This window comes from Homalodisca vitripennis, chromosome 2 (assembly GCF_021130785.1).
Source record: "Homalodisca vitripennis isolate AUS2020 chromosome 2, UT_GWSS_2.1, whole genome shotgun sequence".
Taxonomy (NCBI): domain Eukaryota; kingdom Metazoa; phylum Arthropoda; class Insecta; order Hemiptera; family Cicadellidae; genus Homalodisca; species Homalodisca vitripennis.
In genome coordinates, this window is record NC_060208.1 from 173,909,627 (window position 1) to 173,928,340 (window position 18,714).

The window sequence follows — 18,714 nt, forward strand, 5'->3', positions numbered from 1 at the left end:
TATATATATACATATACACATGATATATACATATCATTTTCCAATATGTATTACCTGATATATAGTGGATATTATATCTTTGAGCTTCGTAAAAGTTCACTGAACATTTTCTTGGGCTATGATCGAAACATTTTCTCTCAATATCATTTGGAATGGCTTTTTAAATAGGTACAAAATTTCTATATACTGTACTTTATAAAAATGTTTACATTTTTATAAAACGGTATTCTTGACCAAAGTGTAGGTTCACATTTGTTTTTGGCATCTATGGATGTTCTACCCACATTCGCAATCTCATTGTGTATATACATGCTATATGCATATGATACATGTTTATATGACATATGTATGTCATCGTTTTAGTTAATTTTAATTGATACTATACAATTGTTGCATGATGATTAATCTTTTTACCGCTCCTAGTTTCTTAAATCTAATAAACTCTTCTATAAAATTTTAAGTAAAGGTATTAACATTACCTTAAGACATTTCCACGGAAGACGTGAAACCACTACTGTTACCTCCACTGAGAATTGGAGATCGCTTTGCATCGACAAGAACAAGTTGCGACAGCACTACAGTGCAATTGTACAGAGTGCCGTTCTGAGACCAAACGAGCGTGAAATAGCTTCAGTTCGCAGCGGTTCCTTCTCTAACTGTTCCCAGACCGATAATACCCCGTCTTGTTACTCTACTCTGCAATGCCATCACTAGTGTCTTCACTACTGGAGATCGCTTTGTGTCGACAAGAGCCAAGTTACAAAATAGCTATAGTTCAATTGTAGAGAGTAAGTATCTGAGACCAAATGAGAATGAAATAGCTTCAGTTCGCGGCGGATCCTTCTCTGACTGTTCCCGGAGCGATATACCCATCGCCAAATATTTCGCCTGGACATAGTATTTAGTTTCTGAGCGCCTAAATCATACACAAGCGTGATCATCTTCCAACACGTCTGCAGTCTCGTTTCAATACACTGCAGGCCTTGAGGACCTTCTGGAGGATGGAGGAATAAAGAATTTTAAAGCTTGATTGGTATCAGAATGAGTTAGTAGTGTTGTGTTATAGCCTTGTAGCTCTTGGGTAATGAACTTCGTTTGCAACCACTGACACAGAAGATGTGTCCGGTGTTGAAACTCTGCACAAGATCATTATTGGCCCTATTTTGTGCTAATTGACTTAAGAGTACCTGATACACAAGATCAGGTAATCTCTTAAATTATAAATTCAGAACTGCAGTCTATGATCGACCTGTGCATAATCAACTGACTCGGACCCGTTTTCTTAGTAATAGAAAGATCTTCATAACACCTATAAAAACATGCATTTGTTTTAGTTAATAAGCTATAAAAGACTAAATTACTATGTTATCTTAACTTCAAACTTAAAGACTTACAGCTGCTTATGTGTAAATTTTCTTGATCGAAGACAATTAAAAACTCAAGCATGATACCACAAACATCTTAGTCTAGAAGAAAATCAAATTCTTCTCCAACTTGTGTTTAAAACACAACATATATTTTCAAGATCGGGAAACAGGATAAACCCAACCATGGTGGCAGAAATACAATGCATTCAAACCAGTATATTTGCGCGTAGTGTGCATATACGTGCAAATCCTAAAATAAAAATAAATGCAATTTCTCTAACACGTGAAGCTCTTCACCATGTACATTGTAATAACATGCCCTTGCATATGCTTTCTTTAGTTTACAAATTATATAGATTCCACCACCTATTACATCATTAACTGAAAAGCTAAGGACATCGACTTGAGGATTCCTATACACTGAGATAAAATATTTATTGGCATTGTTGGAGCTATTCAATAACAATAACTGAAATTGGACTGAAATTCGAGTTATTTCGCAGGTATTCATCAACCTGTTTCACTATCCGACTTCATAGTCTAAAAACTGCTCTTTAAATTTAAATTTAAAATTAATCAAATAGTTAAAATATCTTACGGAGACAAAAAGTTTTCTCAGGAAAATTTATAAAGACGTTAAAAAAAATAAGGCCAAAATTCTCCTGTTTCTCAGTTGGAAATTGCGTGGAGACCGAGTAACTAGTATATTTAACGAGTAAAATTACATTTTAAGATTCTACTATATAAGAGCGTTTAAAGTGTCATCCTTAAAAGAAACTCATGGAGAATTCTCAGTGTGAGGAGTGTTGTACACGGATTAGCGAGATTTGTCCTGGCTCAACTCTGCCTCCCTTCTTACCCCATTCAAACAACCCTCACGTCTTAAATAGTACTTACTAAACCGGAATTGAACCCTTAAACTATTGAAAGAGTCTAAGACTCACCCAGTAAATTACTAGCTGGATGTATATCTTTATATACAATTTATTGTGTGCATATGTATATCACAAAACTTCTCATAAACACATGGATCGAGTTTAATGAAATTGTTTGTGTGTCTTCAAGTGGAGTCGAGAACAGTTTGGATTTAAAAACTTTAGCATTTACAAATTAAATTTAGAAGATAAAATATAAAAGTTTCCAAAGAATTACAAACTGCAATTACGAGACAATTTCATAATTTAAATTGCTAGAAATTATTTGAAAGCATTAAGTAAGGATGAATTTTAGTCTTTAAAATAAATTTCTTAGTTTAACTTAAGGATTGAGTGTTTGATCATTTATAATAAAGTATATGTACTTGTATCATGTGCCTTTATATATTATTTTGTGGTTCGCAAGACATACATTTAGTAGACATGGTAAATAATTAGCCATATATATATATATATATAATATATATATATATATATAAATATATATAAGGCTAATTATTCATTCAGATTATTTATCATGTATTAGAAGGTTTCATCAAGACATTCACACATCATTTTCAAGATAAAACTATTAAGAATAATTTAATTTTATAAGTTGTTGGTTATAGGACAATGTTACAAAGCGAATTATCATAAATGATTTTATTCCTCAAAAAATATTGTGTCATCTATATATGGTTCATATTTTAGCAGAAATAAGATTCTGGAGTAATTAATATACATACCACACCACAACACACATATATTGTTTATGTGTGTGTGTGTGTGTGTGTGTATGTATATTAATTACTCCAGAATCTATTTCTGCAAAATATGAACCATATATAGATGACACAATATTTTGAGAATAAATCATTTATGATTAATTCGCTTTGTAACATTGTCCTATAACCAACAACTTATAAATTAAATTATTCTTAATAGTTTTATCTTGAAAATGATGTGTGAAGTCTATGAACTTCTAATACATGATAAATAATGAAATTTGTAATTATAGGCATTTAAATGTTTTAATAGTTAGTTTTACGTAATATAGCATATTTAGTTTATTTGTTTACGGAAAATCTTTTTAAATATGAGCTAAATTCCTATTGATAAAACCATTATTGGGCTGTAGTAATTTATGAAACAAAAGAGTAGAGAACACTGTTGGGAAAGGAGGTCAAAGTCTCTGGTGTACGAGTGTATGATTCGTGTAAACGGCACAGACAACACTATATATCGATTTATTGCTATGGGTAATATCTGCCATTCTTGACCTTTAATATAAATGAATAATTTTTTTTAAACATTTAAATTACTATTATCTAAAAATATAATTTTACCAAATAATAAACTAATACAGCCAGTGGGTGTGGTTTCCAAAATAATCTGAAAAATGGTAATTCATCTGTATGATATAGTAAGCTGATAGAAGTCCTTGTAAATTTCCAGAGAAATGTCATGAGAGACTTTAAAATTTATTTAGTTCTTTCTATACATATAAATCTATCTATATGCTTACTTTAGTATATATATATATATATATATATATATATATATATATATATATATATATACATATATTTTTAATGAGAAGCTGATCCCCTTTTAAGCTTTATTCTCATGGGCCACTGGCCTGTGCAAGGATCTTATCAAACAGAATAAGGGGGAGAGTCGATACAGTACAAGGTCAAAGGTACTGATAAAAAGTGCAAGGGTCACAGTCAGGATTCGAACCTGCGCTATCTCTAACTCAGACTCAAAGTCCGACGTCTTAGACCACTCGGCTATCGGCACTCCCAGGAAAGTAATTCCTACTTGTTTTTGTCAGCAATACTAACTTAGAACTTTAACCCCACACCAATATATTCAGTTCCGAGGGAGGATACTAATCTTTTTATTGCGTGTATTATGGATTGTATGCTTTTCTTAGAATTAATTAGTTATAATTTGATTAACCCACTTTCTGACTTTGCCTTATGAGCTGCAATACAAAAATAGTTTTACATTGAGTATTTAGTGTGAAGGCAAAGAACGTTATAAAATAGAATGCAATTTAAGACAAGGAAAACATAAATTGGTTTACTGTTGTACCGGTTACTGTCAGTTTATTATTGTCAATTATTGTTGAAAGCAACATTTCTCAAACTTTAATTCCTTTTATTTATTATTTGTAGGCTTCCTTAAAAGTTTACGACTGATATTTATATATAGACTGAAGTTTTGGCCTTGCTATAAAATTAAAAACACACTATTATAATTGGTAATTCTAAAATTTATCAACCAGACTACACAAAGCAATAAGGTTTGGTTTTTTATTTTTATTAAAAGAATTTTTAAGAAACGCTATATACCCACGGGTTTTTGTCATATTCAAAGTTATTACTTTGCTGTTATTATGAAGACTGCAGAAGACAACAACAACTATCGGCCAATATAACTTTTTAAAGATTATTTGTTGCACGATAGAATGTTTTGCAACCATATTCCACTAATATTCTTTTCAAAAAAGCTTGTTTTAGATTCTAGCTAATGCTATTCAGAAGAGATACTATTAACGTAGTTTATTAACACTGATTATTAAAATAAAATGCACCATAACGGCTATTTCTTTGCAGCTGATACATTATAAAACTTTAATACAGTTTAAGGAGACGCACGAGATTGACGTGATACAAGTCATCCATACAACACCTCCTTTAAGAGGCCTTGAATTCTATGACAAGTAGCTGTGTACAGATGGGTCTCTGCTTGAAAGGAGGGCAATATCAGACGCGTTCATGATGAACTCACTCAGAGTTTTATTTATTTTATCTAGAATTATTAAATATTTAATTTACTAAATACATGGAACAAAGTCTATATAATACAAATATGTTACGGAATTAGCATTATTTTTACAAAATATAAAATCCTGCATGATGGACTCTACTCTTAAATAGCTTTGCTATCATCATAAAACCTCTACTAGATATTTAATGTATTATGCAACATTACCTTTTATAAAGAAAACCCGTTGGACGCTTAGAAATAATCAGTTTATTTCTAGCGGAAATATTGTTAGTATTTCTATATTGTACTAAATTGTGACATGCTTGAAGGCAATTAAATAGGCTGATTCACAAAACCTTATTTTTATTTACAGCTGACAATTTTCTTAACTCATTATCAATCCGTTTCCCTACCTACTTAGGCTGAAGCAATTACTAATGGTATAACAACAACGATTCACATCAGTAACAAGAGCAAATTAAGATCTTACTCGGGAGGGGTTATTCGAACTAATATAAAAAGTATGAATTAAACTTTTACGTGGAATTTCAAACACCATATAATAAGAACGTATAAGCGGAACCCTTCGCCCTGCGCTAAAGCAATCCTAGCGATTCTTTCCCTTTTCCCCCGCTAGAGAAATCCCAGCGGAACCTTTCGTCCTGCGATAAAGACATCCGAGCACCTCTATCCCCTCGCGCGCTGCAACAATCCAAGCGGAACATTTCGCCTTGCGCTAGAGCAATCCGAGCGCCTCTTTCTCTTTCCCCGCTAGAAAAATCCCAGCGGAACCTTTCGTCCTGCGCTAGAGTCATCCGAGCGCCTCTATCCCCTCGCCCGCTGCAGCAATCCAAGCGGAATATTTCGCCCTATGATAGAGCAATCCGAGCGCCTCTTTCTCTTTCCCCGCTAGAGAAATCAGAGTGGATCCTTTCGTCCTGCGCTAGAAAAACCCAAGCTCCTCTTTCTTTTTCCTCCACTAGAGAAATCCGACCGGAACCTTGAGTTTCTTTCGCTAGACTCATTCCCAACGCTCTTGTTTCCTCATTCCCCTTGTCCATACTCCTCCTCATACCCTACTTTGAGCCTGGGCTGTGATGATACCGAGCGTTTTTATCGGTTCAACTTATGATGACTCTGCTCTCAATCTGAGCCTTTGGTATATCTATTCTAACTACCTTCTCCCGACCCCTGGAATAAGTTACCCCTTTTTACGACTGAGACTTTCTGGGTCTGAGAAATGACCATTTGCGATACGTTGCGATACAAAAGGCGTTACAGCATGGACGTGTTAATATTATGTAATATGGATACTCTTTTCACATAGCTAATTTAATTAAATTATTTATGACAAATGACGTTGTAGTGTAATAGTCAGCTTTTTCGCTCTGTATGGAACGATCCCGATCCCAGGGTTAATTCCAGTGAAGCTGTATATACAAATAAAATATTAACCTCATTAATGTTTTAAATTTTAATAAGGTTTTATGCGGTAGATAAGATATATTTAATAAAAGGGGGAAATGTAAATATAATTATACAATATACTTCAAAAGAATCTACCATCAGGTTTAGTGCAAAAATCTACAGTGTCACAGGAATACAAAAGACTAGAAGCGACAAGTTATCTCAGAACAACGAAACACAACATGTCATTGTCGCGTGTTGTGTAGGAGTGTAACTGTATCACTTCCCACGCATCTTTCAATTTATTGAAAGATCTTTATATTTATTGTTTCTTGTACATTTGATGGGATTTTTAGGAAAATTGATTTTGGAATGACCTAATCCTCAAAATATGCAGTCCATAAAAATCATATATGGTTAAATACGATCAACCTTAGAAATATTTATACGGTATGTAAACGGGAAAATTAATTCACCTGCTAAAGAATTAATAAAAGGTGCTTCATATACCGAAATTAACGTGTGTGAGAGCTAATATTAAGTATTTGAAGTAGCTTGCATAGAAATTGCATACATACAGAAGAAATACTCCATCTGAACGTACTGTTTTCCTCTCGAACTCCCCTGATTGTTAACCATTTAAATTAGTAGTTCTTTAGAAATGTGCAAATTAATGATAGCGAAAATAATTAATTTATGTTAAGGCAGATGGAGCTGGTCACATAAAATTGAAATATATAAATATCTCAGTTCGATTTTAAGATACATTCGTTAGAAATAATGGTACATACAGTATACATCTCAATTATTTTAATCTTTTCGTTCTTGCAAATCAAATAAAATTACAACTATATAACAGGAAAAATGCGATATTTAGAAATGTAATAATTTTCCTTCTTAATTTTCTGGTTAGATTACTCACTTATAATAGTTCTATCAAAATAAGTAGATTAAGTTTAAGGAAGGATAAAAACCAACAATATCCTTTTTTATGGCAAACTGGGTTATTAATGTAAAACCATGATTCACTCTCTTAGTCTTCTTATGAGACTTTCCAACATGATATATGGCAGGTATAAGTCTAAATAATTTGGAGCCTATTATCCTTGAAAGGCAATGATGGTTACCACAAAACAAAAAAAAAACTGTTTTAAACAAGTATTCAGTAGTAAAAACTTAAAATTTAACAATCATGAAACAAGTCATTAGCAAATGTTTTTCGTACACTCAATATCCATAACACTACCATTTGTATTAAATATTAAATATAAAAGTCATTTCAAATAATTCTTTTTGCAATAATTGCATTATAGGTATATTTTATCGTAACATACATCTTGAGGTAATTCTGTTATGCTTGTCAAAAAAAGCTCCAAGTCCTCTTTTTAACTTTTAACGTTGTTGATCTTGCTAACCGTTCAAGCCATCTCGTAAAAATAGTTACAAAAGCGTTAAATTTACATTTTACTTCTTGGGTTGTTGTAGTTGTCGCAATGTACTATCATACAACATCATCCATGATAAACACTGCAGCTTGTAACAAACCCAGTGGTATCTTTAAAATAAACGTTGTTTCAATCCAAATACTCGTAATGTATAATCCGATTTATGTCACAGCATAAAATACGAAACAAAAGAAACTGTGTAGAATCAATCGATAATATTGGGTCAACAAAATAAATAACACAATTTACAAAAATCACATTAAATAGAAAATCGCATTCCTAAAATAGAAAGTAAATTTAAATGTGATATTTCTGTACCACATAGGATTTTTAAAGTCATATTCAATCGGAAATTCAAGTAGTATTAACAACTTTCAGCTCACTTGTTTTCATAACTTGTAAAAATAATTTTTGAGTCTTATTAGACTTAAAACATATCATAAAGACACTATTAAAGTTCATATGATGAAGTGAAATTCACCGTTTCTTTCAGATATAAGAAAGTGTTTTCTATTTTAATACAAATATTCTCCTTGAATTATGTTACGTCAATCAATATAATTCACTCTTAACCATACGACTGTTTGTAGCTTCTAAAGCAGGGGTTCCCAAACTTTTTTGTACCACGCCCCCTCTGGTTATTTGGAGACCCCCCCAAACCCCCTACACATATCAATAATTGTACGTATGGTGAAAATTTAAACAAAGTATTACATGAAAAACGAATATAATAACTGATACAAAATTTAACATTGTAACACAGATACATTTTCAATTTAAAGAAGGTGAAACAATAGGCCTACCTACTTACAAAAACAAAACATAAAATGTAATTTAGTGAGATGGGTGCGCTTGCATGTTCTGGATAAAGCTGACAGATCCTGGGTTGAGTTTCAGACAAAGCACAGCGTAGGTCACTTTCGACATCAAGTTTGTTGCGGTACTTGGTTTTGATCGCCACAAGAGTTGAAAACTCTTTTTCACACATGTATGTTGTTGTTAAAAAAAAGGCAAAGTACATCCGATCAGCTTTCCCTGAAACACTGGGGTAAAACTTTTAAGTACTTTAACCAAAATGAGGGCTTGTCCCATTTTGTCAAAATCGTATCTTGCTGCAGAGTCATTTTTATTTCTATTCCCTCCTCTTGCAACTCTTCTGGCAGCAACTGTATGTCCATGTTGAACGGGTCAGTTGATAGTTTGTACAACTCCTCGGACAAGTTAGGAAAGTACCTGCTGAACTCCTCCTTGAGGTTCTTCAAATGGTCAATTATCAAGTTTTTCAAAAGCGGTCCTTCAAAAACGTCCTCAAAACATACTTCTTCTGAGGCTGACACTACTTTTGCTGAAACTTGAATAGTTGCTGGGGTTCATTGACACTTTACGTATCCAAAGTTGTAGTTTCTCAACGTACATCTTGATGGCATCCCGATGTGTTACTGTATTTGGAGTCTGCACCTTGCAGTCTCAAGTTTAGGTTATTTAACGTGTCAAAAAAGTCTGATAAATAGGCCAAAATCACTTGGTTCCAGGGTTTTTTGAACTCTGCACTAAGCTCGTTTTGTTTCTGCTGTGCCAAAAACGTTATCACTTCATCACGGAGTTCAAATTAGTCTTCCCAACATATTGCCTTTTGATATCCATCGTACTTCTGTATGAAATAGCAGCGTTTTTGTGATCACTTCCTAAATCTTCACACAGAATTTTTAAACAGTCGAGTATTTAATGCACTGTTCTTAACGTAGTTGACTACTTTAATACAAAGCTTTAAAACAGCATTGAGTTCGTTTAGGAAGAGTTTTTGCTGCCAAGGCTTGGCGGTGAATAAAACAATGAATCCCAACCACATCAGCATTCTTCTCTTTGACCAACTGCACAAAGCCTGAACGAGAACCCAGCATTGAAGGAGCACCATCTGTGCATACACCAATAAGTTTTTGCCAAGAAAGTTCGTGTTTCTTAAATAAGTCTGATACTGCTTCCATCACATCTACAGCTTTAGTAGTGGTCAACAGCTCAGTAGAAAAACATCAGTTCATCCTTCATTCTTTCATTTTCAATGTAACGATACATATACAAGCAAATGAGAGCATTGTGCTATGTCTGTACTCTCGTCAAGCTGGATAGCAAAAAAAACGGTGATTTTTTTTTATTGCATCAACCACCTGGTTTTTAATGTCCTTGGCCATATCATCAATGCGGGCGTTTTACGGTGTTGTCTGAAAGTGGTATTTGTGATAGCTTTTGCCTACTATCAGTTCCAAGGACAACATCGGCTGCTTTTAAAATGCACGGTTTAACAGCGTTTTCACCAATAGTGTGACTTTTCTTTTCCTTAGCAATAATAAGAGATAATTCATATGGAGCTTCAAGCACTTTTTAGAGATGACTGAGCAGCAGATCCAGTGCTATCTAAACTTCATGCGCTTTAAATTCTTAGATTTTGCAGCGAAAAAACTCTTTAGGTTTGTCCTTTAAAGAGGCATGTTTGGTTGAACAAATGTCTCAGAAGACGATTAGGCCTCATCGCGTCATTGCTTAATACATCATAGCAAATAACGCACTGAGGGTGATCAACATTATCTTTAAGCAAGGAAAACAAACCCATATTGAATATAATCGTCAATATACTTGCGTTTATTTGCCGTGTTCATCTTCTCTGATTCAGCTTCACACAGAACTCACACAACACAAAAACAATTACTCCAATTCAAACGTCGCAGCAATTACAGAACACCCACAATACAGCAAACACGCTGACGATAATTCACGGAAAGCACTGTTGGCACAACGGACTGGCGAACGGACTAATTACAACGCAAGCACTGAAAAAAGTGCAAGGTTATTGACATTGGATTGAAGATGCGGTGGGGGTAGTGGTAGGCGGGAGTGGTAGGGGTGGAGGGACACTCGCACTCACGTCAAGGCCAAATGGAGGTAACGGGTGGTGGGGGTCATGGATGGCGGGAGGGGAGCATTATTATGAGGAAATTATTTTTGTAATTTTTTTTTATTTATTTCATTTGGGTGTCACGCCCCCCCCTGGACTTTCTCCACGTCCCCCCCAGGGGGGCGCGCCCCCCAGTTTTGGGAACCGCTGTTCTAAAGGATCTAGTACAATATCTGTAATTCTGTATCAATAGAATGCATTAAGAATTCAATATTTTGTGTGCTAATTTAACAAATTGGGCTATTGCAATAATTGTCCTCACAACAATACTAAAGTTTAGGGAAACAATAACTGTATCAAAAGTAGCATTGAAAACTTAAGTTTGGTATAATATTAGTGTCATAAATAAATATCTCAGCTAATTTCGTCGACCTGATGAGTATGTAATAAACACTGACAGCTCCATGAAGTATGGACCTGGGGAAACCCAGTTTCGGAATACCTACCTATTTCTTCTGTTTTTTTTTGTCTTAATAACATGCAACTCTCAATAAAAGTTTGTTGATGACTAAGAGCGAGTTGTAAGAGATTGTAGAGCAAGTTAAAACTTAGTTAAAAAACTTTGATTTGAAGTATCTTGGGTAAGTTTTTGCCAATTCAATGCACCATGTGATTCTCATTTAGCTCATGTAAAAAGAAAAAATAAATCTACATCTAAGCTATCTATGGATTTAGAAAAAGTAAAAAGTGTTCTGGGACACTTTCTAATCTGTGTAATCGATTACGAAATGACCACAATAACGAAATCAGTTATATTCTCCTAAAATTTAAATATAATGAAGCAGTTTGTGTTTAACACCGATAAGACATTAACAGTAATCCCGAAATAAACCAATAAGACAATACTATTAGCTCAGATCTTAATTGATTATTAGGCCAGTTCCACTACTTAAGTATTAAACTAATACAGTAGTATCAATTGAACTTTATTACTAGATGCAGTGAAGCAATAATACTAAAATATCGTCCTATAATTAATATTTTTATTTCTCGTGTAGTTATAAATGGTAGATAGGGCCATCAACTTTCCCAATTTTTACTTAATCTAAACATAATCACATTGTGAAATAGAGCGAAACATACAACCAACAAATCGAATAACAAACAGTATCAGATAATGTCACATATTTAACAAATAGTTTATGATTCGATAAACAATTGATCGATAAATCTATTATTGTAATAAAAAATTTACCAAGTCAAATATGTTTCTGATTACAATTTAAAATGTTACACTACATATCAGATAAATTCAGTAAAATTTGAACTAAAACACTACTAAAGTTTGAGTTGAAACAGATTATTTATGGTTTATTGTTTAATCCATTGTTACAAAAAAATGTAAATTTAATTATAAATTCAATTGAAACAGTTTAATATATTACTCTAATCGCTAAGACTATACGGTATGTCATCATTAATTATTAAATGGGTTACCAATTTAATGGCTTCACAGCAGCTTGTCATTAGAGATATTACATCACTACCAAGCAGTTCATGCCGATAAAATAAACGACATATTCGTTTTTAAATTACATATTGCATTCGAAGATGGAATGTTCTGCCACTAATTAAGTTTACTTTTGCCTTACCGTTAGAATTAGATGTTTATTTTCTAACTTAGCCTCTTGCTATATATGTTTATATAAAATCATAGCTACTTGTAAAATGGGAATTTGTATATTTAACTTCATGATTTAATGTGCGATACAACTATTTCTAACAGTAATAAAATCTTTCCCAGAATTGTTATTGACATTGCAATTAAATGATCTCCTATAGAATAATGTAGAGTAGCTATTGAGGAACGCTTATTTTAGTGTGGGGACTAGGTCAGACCGGTACAGGCTTAACTCTGGCCTTTTTGCTAACGCCGGGAGGCTTTCATGTTAATGGCGCTAAACACCCATGGTGCTAATAACAATCTATGACTAGTTTGAAACACAAATTTTATTTTGTTAAATCAAAAGATATGTACGAGTACTAGTGCCTTTATTTCCTTGTTGGGGTTTCATTCTATAAATCAATCAAATATACAGTTTAAAGTTACTAATTGTTTTGAAAGAGTTTACAACGTAAGTAAAAATAATAAAATTGAGTGGTTGGGTTTAGCCAAATAAACAATAAATAGGCTCATACAAGTATGTTAGTACGTTATGCATGTGTCTGCAAAATCATAGATATCTCGTATTTTTATGTTTTATCTATGATGATATAAAAATAAATATTTTACTTATTTTATGCAAAATATATTAATATAAAAATACACAAATATTCGATACCTTAACTACGTGTATTTAAATAAGTTGTATTTTTCATATAGACAGTATATTATTGATAAAAAAAAATACCATCATTTTATAGTACAATCTGCTGAGTAACGCTAATGTTTCTAGGGAGAATAAAAATTTGAATGAAATGGAGAACTGTTCAGATTAAAATAATGTATTTTAACTCCCTACAAAAAGGTACCGGTACCAGTTTTGACAAACAATTGTAAAATAAGAATTAGAAACATTGAAGTTAAGTAGTTCTAATGGCATATTTAAAACATACAATGATTTTTGTGACGTGGTGTAAAAAATACGTATATAAATACATCCTTAACGGTCAAGTTGAAACTGACTCTGAGCAGTGATACATAATATAGCTTTTGCCTTGAATTACTTCCATATTTTGTTTAAAACAACATGAACAACTATTATTTCTCTACTTGTAAATAAAGTATTATAGAAAGTTGTTTTAGTTAACACCAAATGACTATACATACAAATATTCAAATAATCGGTTGCAAACAATGTTTCTCCTATATTACAAGAAATAAACACGTAATAAACCATGCTATGTAAAACCCATGTTAATAAAGAGCAAAAAGATAATGAAAGAAATAGAGTATCAAAAGAAGGCTTAGGCGTGCTTAATTTAGCTAACAAGAGGATTGAGATCTTTGAGTAATATTTAAACCGTCACTTAAGTATTCCTTCATTGAGTTCTCATAATACGCTTTGATAATCAATGTTTTTCCTTTATAAATTATTTATTTTCATAACACAAATAATTCTGAACAAGTTGAAAGAGACTCGGTTTAATTTGACGAAAACATTCTATTAAACACATTTTCGGAAGACTGTATGTATTTGAAAATGTACAAACATAAATAATGTCGCCCAACAGCATATCAATATTACCTATTAAACCATTTCAATTTTAGTAAATTTCTATTTATGTACTACCTGTAATAACCATGTGAATGTAAGATGACTTTCAAACATAATGGTTAAGAACTATAGAGCTTTTAGCCTAGGTAAACTTTTAGTCATGGGTTTGATTTTAAAGGGGACACTTAAGACCCTTTATCACACAATCGTGTCTCGCAATATACAAATTTGTATAACATGTTCTCCTTGATTCGTCTTGCAAGTTTATGTATGTTTTTTCGTTATTGCTAATACGAGGATAGATAAATCTTTTTGAATAGACTTGCCGTTATTTTGAAAAATTACACTTTTTACTTCGGCAGTCGATGCTGGATTACCAACTTATTAAATCACAAGAATATTATTTGGGAAAAATAACAATATATTAGACGATTTTTGCTACGTCTTTCATATAAAGTATCTAGTGCACCAAAGTACTAAAATTATGACCCTACATACGAATGTATGTTTTAAATATTGAGTAACAGGTATAATGCAGATATGAAAGTCTTAATAGTTTTATTTGAAATGTGATTCATTTGCGAAAATATATTTTAAATCCTTGTCTTTGTTAATTTGTATGTACACAGATTCCCAAAATTAGAATTTTTTATGGTAATAGATGTGTCAATATTTTTAAATTTGTTCCTTTTTTAAGTGCACATCGTAGAGAAAGTGTTTTTTCCTACATTTTTCACATAACATATTTGTTATAATCCTAGAGTAAGTGTGGCTTACCAATGTATGCATTTGATTTAAAACAAGATTTTAATCATCTGTTAGGTTAATAATCCACTTGAAGAGATCAGTTTGCATTACGTTTACAATAACATAATATTATTATGCTCAGTATTAGTTATTGAAAGATTTAAGTTAAGATGGGACGTTATGTTAGAGGACATTAACGTTTTTTAGTACACATGAATGACTTTTAACAGCCTCCCTCCCACAAACTTAGTTCCGTATTTCTTCAGAGAATTAATATGCTAAAGTAAATTCCCAATTTGTATTTGTTTTATTCAGTGTGAATATTCATAGATAGAATTCTAATCAATCTATTGGAATAATATATTAACATAAACACTTCTCTATCATTGGTATGTACCTAAGCATCATCACAATTATAGCGGACATTTTTTACCCATAGTTAAAAAACGTTGTATAGACGTTCTAAAAGTGAAGGCCAAGGTTGAAATAGTTTTGGGAGGCTAATCAGATCCAAGGGAGTGGGGAACTAGAATTAAAACCATTTCATAAACAACTACTATAGAAACCATGGTTTAAAAAAATAATAACTAAGGATAGCTTGTACCAAGTTTTTGATATAACCGGATTTGGATATAATGGGCGGAGCCCTCAGGCCAAACCAGGTTTCTGATTAGATATATCTGTAGATGTTATTAGTTTTTATTGACTTTAGTCGAAATTTAAAAATTGTCCTGTTTTTACAACAAATGGACGCACATTATAAAAAGAATTTTCTCAGAGCATCTTAACATTCCGAGCTCTTATATTTACGCTATTAAGTAAAAAATATAACAATTCTAAGAATAAAAATAATTTCAAATTATTTTTTTATACATAATAATAATAATAAAAATAGGGTATTCCATAAGAGCAAATTAATTTGACCACCATATTGGAAATTTGTGACAGTTTTTAAAAGTTTGTTATACTTATTTTTAAATGTTTTCAAAACAAAGGAAACATAAAAACTAATGATCCTCATTTATAGCTTGCCATCAGATATTAAATAGGTCCTCAGAATTATAGATCGCAGATTTTACCAATTCTTACGAGCTATAATTAATTAAATCCAGAGAACAGTTGCAAGTGCAAGAGAAGAAAATTGAATAAGGAAGAACAAAAGTTTCTCAATTACTAAGTCAAATTACAAAGGGATACCACATGTTGTGATAATCAACATATATATTGGCTCCACTGTTGCCGGAACTACGTCATCTGGTCCAGCTGTGCTCCTCATCTTCTTTAGTTATCTAACTCACACTTATTTGTAAATTAATTACAGAACAAGATGTTGTTAGAATATTGTAAACATACTTTTATCCCGAAAGTTTGTCACTGTCGGATATTTTATTACACTTATAATTTGACAAGGATAAAAACTAAACTTTACTTACTGAAATAACTAGGATATGATATAATAACTAGTAGAGTATATGCTTAAAATTAAACAGCCATAATCATCAAGAATTGAGACATATTGCCATAAAAGGCAATACAAATTTAAAATTCAAAATAAATGGTTATAATTAATTAATTATAATTATAAAATTTTATAGACGTCTCTCTATACAATTTTACCACAGCACAGTAAATTAAAGTGTAATTGCTTTTCCGAAATCCGACATTAGCTTACACGCTCCCAAAGAGCTGTGACGTCAAATGAGTTTACTCTAACGCGTGTCCTGTAACCAATGTCCTCACTGCGGTGCTTAATACACTTTAGCTAGAAAAATTATCCAAATTACTGAGATATAAAACTTATTGAGTGGAATTGACTATTTGATTCTGATGAAACTGTCCTTGGCTGATTAATGGTTTATTTACATTTCTGTACTTATATTACACTATTATTTACAGCTATCCCTTCTGAAAGTCGCTATAAATAAAAATGAAACTTATTTATTTACACGTCATATTATACTTGTTTAAGGTTGATTGGTAAAGAGATCAAAGAAGTACAGCCCAATTAGTGACGATAATATTTACATTGGTCTCGCACGGACGGTAAATGACACGATTTTATGGGCAGTCCGTCCGTATATCTGTCTATCTTTGTGATACATCGTAATAGAAAACACCTGAGACATGACATGAAAATTTTTACGTATGTTCCTCTTAGCACAAGGAAGAACTATTGATTTTTTAATTAAAATGTAAAAGCCTTTCTGTACATTCATCTGTGTGATAACTCGTTACATTCTGTTGGGTACTTTGCAATACTCCATGGAATCGGATTAGTTATATTTTATTAAAGAGAAACAAGAACATGTTTACTTTTCTTGATATAAAGACTTTGCAATTACAGTTACAACAATAAAATCATCGTTTATAGTCAAAACAGTTATTAAACCATGCTGGACAGCCAAAGAAACAGTTGATGCCGAAATTAAAATTAAAGTTACGATGAGCATAAAGACTACAGAGGTGTTGAAATAATGGTGTCATTTATGTAGCTTGTTATGTCTATGGCTTTTTGACGTGTATTCCTTGTAAAGCGTTTCAATTTCATATAAAAGGTGTTAATTCTGAGAGTTAAATATGTATAGGTTTTACTGTCGCTTTTAGTGCTATGCTCTAACTAACAAATATTCGTTACTCGCGTAAATAGTATTATGCTCCTAAAGGTATTTACATTAATCTTCCGAAATCTTGAGTAAGAAGGTGATTTAAAGGTATTAAAAGTGATACCTCTTAAAATGTTTTTTTACTTTAATTTTTTTGTGATTAATTATTTCAACCCTGATATCAATGAGACGAACAAATAAAACCCTAACCACTTTACTCAGGTTAGTAAGTATGACTAGTCAACAGAACCGCAGGTAGTGTTGTTTTATGTCTCGTAAATTGTACTTTTCAGGTCTGGTTTTAAGATCGTTCTACGAATTGTAATTTAGTAGGTCTATATTGTGTTATATTTTCTGTACTACAACACTTTAAATGTACCTAATAATACTGATGCCTCTCAGTATTTCAGTCATAGAGGAGGTTAGAAGGAATAAGGATAACCAGTACTATGTTATAATGAGATCAGTGTTTGCCTTGTCTCACTTTCTTCTACAGTCAACATCAATAAAAATAAAATTTTAGCACGATTACTTGGACTTATGATGACAGCAAGGAGAAAATACAGGGTTAGCCAGTGAAACGGGAAGATTGGAGATGGCCTTGAAAGTTGGAATGTGAGTGGTGGGGCTAATAGTGGCCGCCGGCTCATTTCTACCTGCGTGTCCCGCCATTTAGTTAAGATGGATCGTTTGACGGGTTAAAGCATATTATACGAATGGGGAGAGTTTGGTGAAAACGCGACGTGCTTTTCGACGCCATTTCAACATACCGCGCAACAGGCCTGTTCCTTCGGATGACGCAATTCGTTCGTGGATAAACAACCTTGAACAAAACTGGATCAACGTTTAAAAAATGGGGTGGGAGTGCAAAAACCGTTCGAAACCCTCAAAATATCGCTACTGTTCAACAGGCAATGCTCAGAAGTCCACGCCGATCTGCCAAACAACATGCTCTACGCCTTGGAATAAGTAACACTTCGGTGAGAAGGATTCTTCATCAAGATGTAAATTTTCACCCATACAAAATACAGATTTTGCAATCTCTCAAACCAAGTGACCATCAGAAACGATTACAGTTTTGTGAGGAAATGATCAGAAGACTTGAAGAAAATGTCGACCAAGTAAACAACTTGTGGATGAGCGATGAGGTGCATTTCCACCTCTCTGGTTTTGTTAATAAACAAAACTTCAGATACTGGTCTGAGGAAAACGCTGGCGCACTTCATGAAACGCCTCTTCATGCTGAAAAAGTGATGGTTTGGTGAGCAATGTCAGCAAGAGGAATCATAGGCCCATTTTTCTTTGAGGATAGCAATGGAAGTGCTGTGACTGTTAACTCTGTGCGTTA

The 18,714-nt window shown here is 32.7% G+C and overlaps 1 protein-coding gene and 1 pseudogene across 1 annotated transcript in view; both read right to left on the reverse strand.

Moving 5' to 3' along the window:
* Window positions 1-9,335, reverse strand: part of LOC124355905 — a 31,760-nt gene extending 22,425 nt beyond the window's left edge. Inside the window, exons 1-2 of the mRNA XM_046807059.1 lie at window positions 9,323-9,335; window positions 8,974-9,271 (exon numbers count right to left, since the gene is read on the reverse strand). Coding sequence (XP_046663015.1) covers window positions 8,974-9,271; window positions 9,323-9,335 — 311 coding nt within the window. The remainder of the gene's footprint in view (window positions 1-8,973; window positions 9,272-9,322) is intronic.
* A 177-nt stretch (window positions 9,336-9,512) lies between these two features.
* LOC124355906 lies at window positions 9,513-10,115 on the reverse strand (annotated as a pseudogene).
* Between the last annotated feature and the right edge of the window lie 8,599 nt (window positions 10,116-18,714).